The sequence below is a fragment of the Austrofundulus limnaeus genome, unplaced genomic scaffold, assembly GCF_001266775.1.
Source record: "Austrofundulus limnaeus strain Quisiro unplaced genomic scaffold, Austrofundulus_limnaeus-1.0 Scaffold1110, whole genome shotgun sequence".
Classification (NCBI taxonomy): Eukaryota; Metazoa; Chordata; class Actinopteri; order Cyprinodontiformes; family Rivulidae; genus Austrofundulus; species Austrofundulus limnaeus.
This window is the reverse complement of record NW_013953512.1, coordinates 46,254-53,233: the sequence shown is the minus strand read 5'-3', so window position 1 is coordinate 53,233 and position 6,980 is coordinate 46,254. Positions and strand designations below refer to the sequence as shown.

Below are 6,980 nucleotides of genomic sequence, written 5' to 3'. Positions count from 1 at the left end.
GTGTATATATACTGTATATATATATATACTGTATATCAAGGCTGCCCAAACATTTTCCCCAAAATGAAAATCTATCTGAGGGCTGGGGCCAAATGCAAAAATATAATTCATGAAATACAAATACTTCTTAAGTACAGTACTTTAATTTTAATGATTATGTCCTGCTGGAGAGTGACATGATTTGTATGTTTACAAACTAATATGGTATCAGAATTTTACACATTTATACTTCTCATTCAACCACAATTAAATTCACTCTGTCTAGGAAGCACAATTTATATGGATAGTATTTATTTTTACAATAACAAGCTGGAATGAAAGCAAGAAAAAATTAAATAAAAGTAACGACTTTCTACTTCTTGTCTTTTTAAAAAAAATGTATAGAGTAGAAAGTGCAGATAACTGTGTGAAAATGTAAGAAGTAGAAGTAAAAAGTAGGCTGAAAAATAATTACTCAAGTAAAGTACAGATACCCAAAAATTCTACTTAAGTACAGTAAAGAAGTATTTGTACTTAGTTACTTTACAACTCTGCCGATCTCACATAGGGGATATTCAACGTGTTGGATTGTCTCAGCCCGAGGACAAACAAGCACGCAGCCGCTTGAATGTGACGTGTAGCCAGTCAAAAAGATGGAAACCTGAAAGATGTCTTTGCAGTGTGGCTGTACACCACACACTGCAGGACCAAACCTGTTACATCATTGTTTTGTTTTTTGTTTTTACCYTCGTGTGTGGGATCTCTCAGTCTTTGAAAATCAACCGACAACTTTAAAATCTTGCTGTGTGAACCAGACATAAGCTGTAAGCTCATCAATTTGGTCAAAATTAAACTCCAATTCTCCAAAATCAGGTAATCTAAAGAGACATCTACAACAAGTAAGATACTAACTATTCCTAATTGTGCCACAGAACCTCACATTACGTAGACAAATATGAGCTTTACCCCAAAACATCTGCATCACTGCAAAATAAAAACAGATGTTTTCAAAAAAGAACATTATTCTGAGAGTAGCTTTAATTGCTCTTATAATATTGTTATTCTTGTCTGTAGGAAATATTTAAATGGTTAAATACCTATAAAATAAGTATATACAATTATAAATCTTTATAAAGAATGGCCATTCCAAACCTGTACTAAAATGTTATTAAAATGATTCATAACTACTTTCTTTTGCAATCTTTTTTTTCCTATTATTGTGATCCTTAGGATAAAGTGCAGCTAAGGTTGCACTCTCCTGATAAAAGAAACGTAAGAGTTACAAAACGCTAAGGGACAAAGAACTCTTCTGCATAGTTTGTCTGGATCTAATCATCCAACCGCATCAGATAACCTGTGCAACAAATACGAATCACTGCACTGAGCCAAGCAGAATAATGTTGAATTCAGAGGCTTCCCTGTGAGGCAAAAAAAATTAAAAAAAAATCTACGAGGAACCTATCACACTCACAACCACCAGACTCAAAGCTGAATTAATTCCCAGGCCAAAAAGCCACAATATTACACTGTTAGTCATCCAGCGTGAGCACATTCAGGTCCTTGGACAAATAAAAAGCAATCAACGCTCTCTAACTCAGAAATGTAGTGAGTCATTTACGTGCGTGAAGGAAGCATTCTCCAAAGTGCTTGGCGCCGGTGATTGATGGGAAACAGGGATGTAAATGTGTTGTGTTCCCGTGCATATTTTAACGTGCACGTTTTTTTGTGCTACAGTGAGGCTCTGATCGATGGCACCTCAGTGTTTGATATACAGTAACAACACAACTTGTTTCTGCGTAATGGATGACTGGATGATTGAGAGTCGAGACTCAAACCGACATCATTAAGCTTTCTTAGTGAGCGYGTGTTTTATTATGGTAAACAGGAGAGAACATGCTCCTGATATGGARCGTGCATGACAGAGTGCAATGTAAGGACATTGTAATTATCTTGAAATGTAAATTTAAACAGGGCAGCTGTGACGGCTTGTCACATACAAACATCTCTGCTGYCGCTGGCGAATGGGCTGAGTGGATGGATGAATGAGTTTAAGATGAATGTGGATTTTTTTTTTCGTTTTACGTCTGGCTTAAACAGAGGCTTATGAAACTTCTTAAACAAACACTTAAAGATCCGTTTATACATTAGTGGTCTTCTTGTAATATTTTATGTCTTGTTTACAGATTAATTCAAGTGGGAAATATATGTTTTGCAAGAGAATCTGGAACAAAGATGCATTATCTGTGATTTCGAGTTAGTTTAATACATAAATTATTTGGAAACACATGAAGGAAAGACAGAGTTTGTAATATGTGATAAATGCTGTGTTGAAGCTGAACATCATGGACACTTTAATGAACAAATACAGAGAAAAGGCAAAACAGAGCTGAGGATTTATTGAAATATTATGCTAATTCTCCTTGTTGTTTTAGTTTCTTAAAATCTGTGAATACAAAAGTAACTTGTACAATATGTAAACTGCAGCTAGACTTTTTAAATGAGAATATTTATTGTTTTACCAAAAAATAAGTAAAATAAGTAACTTTGTGCTCCTCATGAACATAGCCCACATTAGCTTTTAAATTCAACCTAATCCAAGATGGCTGCCACAAACACCTGACCTTCAAAAACCCAAAAATGGCTGTCAGTTTTACAGATAAGGTCCTAAAATGTGGTGTAATTGTAGCTTGGAAGGATTCAGAACACAAACTCCAAGAGCTACCTTTTGCACAAAATATTTCCCTAAAACCTCAGCATGAACTCTGGACGTTAACCCACTGATTCTGTTAGCAAAACATTGCATAAACTATTTAACAGATTCTAATCAAGCATCTTAAAATCATTGATTTTCCATTAGAATCAATTTATTTTAGTAAAGTTCCCAGAGTTGATTGACCCTAGAAACCCTCAAAATGGTTATCAAATTTAAATTAGCCTAAATTTGATGTGGTAGTAGCTGAGAGTCATTTCCAACATATTCCAAAGCATGCATGACATTACACATATTACTTATGGCAAGGTTTTATCAAAATGGCTACATCTAAGGTGGCCTTAGTCTAAATGATATGAAGTCCTTTAAAGAAATGCTAGGCCTTTCATTTGTTGATGACTCATCAAAACATTTGCACACAAATGAGCTAATTTTAACAGAAGCAGGTCATGACCGATGATTTGAAAGTATTTGAAAGTTCCACGTGCAACCTTCACCTAAAATATTTCAGCATTTCGAAAGGCACACGCACAAGAACTTTTCTCCCTGGGATTTTCAGGTGAGTATTTTGCAGCACACTCAGCCTAAGCTGGAGCTAAGCTGGCAGCAAACATCCGCAGGTGGTTCAGGGCTAAGCTGGAAGGAAACAGGAAGTCCAAGAAAAGACATGGCGGGTTGGGGGGGCTGTGAGGAGGAACAGAGCCAAGATGATGAGTCAGAGAAGAAAGAGGAGAGAGGAAAGAGAGAGAGAGGGAAAAAAAGATCAGCAGGTGAAGAGAGGAGTAGTGGAGGAGAGAGGAAGTCGGAGGGGGAGGCAAAGGAGAAACGGAGAGAGAAGGGGGTCTGACACAGGTCATGTATTGTTAATGTGAAACCCCTTCCCTATTCAGATCCTGTTTCACTGCAGAGCAGCAGAGAGAGCAGCCTKGATGGGGAGACTGATGGGCAGATACACGTTACGGCAGGATGCCACTCAATTTGATCCTGGAAGTCAGCGGTTTCTTGTAATCCCACCTTTCCTCAAACTGAGAAACTCTCAGAAGGACTGACCGTCTAATGATAGCAGAGGAAGTGCAGGAGAAAAAAAAAACATTCTAAATACAATGTGATGAATCAGATCCTGTGGATTCATTTCAGTGATCTAAGATAATCTTTGTAGTGCATAAATGTAGAGAAAATAATTCAATTGTGTRTTTTAATTTTAAAGCCACTATTTATTTTACAACACCAGAGATCAAAAATCTACTATATGTCCTAAAAACATCAGTTTAATTGAAGATACACTTTTTTTTTAAAATAAAAGCAATCATGGCGTCAATTTTGGACTTCAGTGAGAACAGGTTTGTGTTGATAATTTTTCACAGATGTTTTTCCTCCATCCCCTGCAGTCATTCATACAATAATTATGCATTTTATAACAAGGACTGAACAGAAAAAAAATCTAAATAAGCCAATTAAAAATACATTTCTAAACATATTTTTGCTTTGATAAACACCTTAAAAAGTAGTTCATTTACCAAACCAACCTCATAACTGTGCCATTTACTGATTACAATAATGGCTTTCCCAAAGAGCAGTGCAATTGATTTTTTTCTTGCAATTTGTGTGTGCATGTGTGTGTTTGTCTGGTATGACTGTGTGGTGAAACATTTATTTTTCCCATATTACCTTGACGGCCACCAGTATCTTCTCCTGGTCTGGTGAAAGGTTGTAACATTCAGCCAGGAAAACTTTTCCAAAGGCTCCCTCTCCCAGCTCCCTCTTCAACACGATGTTGTGTCTCTTAATGTGCTGAACAACTGCAAAAATGAGAGAGCAAAGAACAAATGAGGTCATAAACAAAAACAACAATGTAAATAATGCAAGTGTTACTTAACATGTTGAAATAACTGAGCTGAATGTCATAAATGCAGTTTTTAACTACTATTTTTTGTATTTTTTTTGATAAAAGTATTGGTTTGGTGACATGAGAACATTACGGTTTTATAGACAACAGAATAGGTTTTAAAAACATTTAATATTAGCACAAAAAGTAAGGGAATTTGTGTTTGATTACTCATTTGTTGTAACAATACTTCTTGGCAATAAATCTTACATCATTGGAAAGCCTGTTAATTTCCCTTTTTAAATGATGCCACATTTGTAAGGAACATGTGTTTGTGGGATGAGCAGCAGAGCTGAATATGTGGGTAGCATACATGACAGAATAACCAAATTTTCTCTGCCAAACTGCTTATTCTGATGTTTCTATTGACACGTTTTTTAAGCTACTGGTACCCCCAGGTGCTGCTAATCAGGTGCCCGGTATAAGATTTGCTGCCATGAAGAATTGTTACAATAAAGAATACACCAAACACAAATTGACTTGCTTTTTGTGCTAAATATATTTGAACTGTTGCAAATATGAACTTTGACTAAGAAAAAATGGTCCTTGTCGGAGGWGGCTAACTTGGTGTTGGGAATATTCACATCTGATACTTTCACCCTGGAGACTCAGTTTTCTGGTATGTAATTTATTCAACACATTCTTGCTCCTCATTAGCCTAACAGAGTGTTTGTTATGGAGCCTCTGGTTGCATTATTGACCCTCACTGGTGTGGAGAAGAATTATCCACCAGAGATGAGTTATGAGAAGTGGTACAGCATTTTAAACTTCAGTTTATTTATTTTCTTTTCCTTTTTTGGTTTTACTTTTGTCTCTGATTTCTTGAATTCAGGCACTAACAAAGCACCACAGGTTAGGACTTACAGTATGTATGATGGGATTAAAAGGCATATTTGATCAAAAGGTTGTGTAAGAAAAATATGCGTTGTTCAAAATGGAATGTCCGAATAAACAGGAATCCGCTGGATTTCTTCTCAAAACTTTATTCTCAATCTTCTGACTCCAATCAGGTTCACAGTACAGCACGCAGGCCTCAGCGTAAGACCTTGAGCTAAATCAAAACAAAACACTAGAGCCCTGCTCTAAAGTAGAGACTCTGCCAAACACTGACAACTTCTTTTTTTACAATGAATTGAGCTTATAATGTTCATCTCTTCCTGGTTACACCTCTGGAGGTGTTACCTTTTATGTCAGACATCAGAACTCATTTGTGTTTAGACTAAAGAACGAACACATGATAACACACACACACACACACACACACCAACTCTTTGTCTGCTTTAACTTAAAGGGGACCTATTATGCAAAATTCACTTTTTAAAGTTTTTTTTACTCAACTTTGGGTATGTACTTCTTAAAAAAACAGTCCTAGGACCAAAAAAATGCACCCAGGGGCATATTTGCTGTAAGTAAATGTATTTTTAATGTATATTAACGACAAGTTTTATACTTCTGTCATTTTGTGATGTCACAAACCGTATGACAACCCACCGGAACCTGCGTTCAGCCCCGCAACTAGCAACCCCCGGGTAAAGCTCCACCTCCTCCGTATAAAAAGCCGTCACCGTGTTGTTGTTTAATGTGCAGCTCATTTCATAATAAGCCTCCAATAGGGTAATGGGTAAAGTGTTGGACCAGAGAGTGGGAGACCAGGGTTTCAGACCAGCATGGACACTATTTAATTATTTATTTATTTTCATTCATTATGGACACGTTTTCTCATGTACCTCTCTTGTTCAGCTTATTAAAGCCTTGATAAAGCCTATTTGTTCGAGTTTCTGAGGTATTTTGACCGCTGCTGCTCCTTATAAATCTTATTATTAAATATTTATTATGCATTTAAACATCAATTTATTCCCCTAAACTTCTTTTAAAAATGTTGGAAATTATTTATCTTGGTGAATCTGAACAATTTGTACCTTTATTCTAGTGAGTTATAAAACTCTTAATATTGCACAAAGGATGGTGAATAAAAACACCCTGGTCAATTATTTAGTAGCACTTGTTTGATGAAATATATGTCGAAAAATAAATAAATAAAATTATGAATCATATTTGTCATTATTTTTTTCTAAAAATTTCAATACAGTAGTTTCATTTTCCTATTTATAAATATAGAAGCACAATAAAAAAATAACATGGTGTAGTACATAAATTTCAGTGGAATTCATACATTAATATTTTGTTAATGCTGCTATTTCATACAGACAGTCTTCAGATAGGGCTGTAACGATTAATTGATTAATCAACGACTAATCGATTATTAAAATAATCGATGACTAATTTAATAATCTATTAGTTGTTTTCTTTTTTTGTTCTTTATTTTGTTTTTCTCTCCAAACTGCTTTGACACCTTCCACTGCCACATCTGCCTTTCTGTCCTTGACACACATGCACAGTAGTGGT

The 6,980-nt window shown here is 35.7% G+C and overlaps 1 protein-coding gene across 5 annotated transcripts in view; it reads right to left on the bottom strand.

Moving 5' to 3' along the window:
• The window catches only part of ntrk2a (neurotrophic tyrosine kinase, receptor, type 2a), a 71,054-nt gene that overhangs the window by 26,375 nt on the left and 37,699 nt on the right, over positions 1 to 6,980 (bottom strand). For all 5 annotated transcript variants that reach the window (XM_014030735.1, XM_014030738.1, XM_014030736.1 and 2 more), the window contains one exon: positions 4,358 to 4,488. In XM_014030735.1, the coding sequence (XP_013886189.1) occupies positions 4,358 to 4,488 (131 nt within the window). The remainder of the gene's footprint in view (positions 1 to 4,357; positions 4,489 to 6,980) is intronic.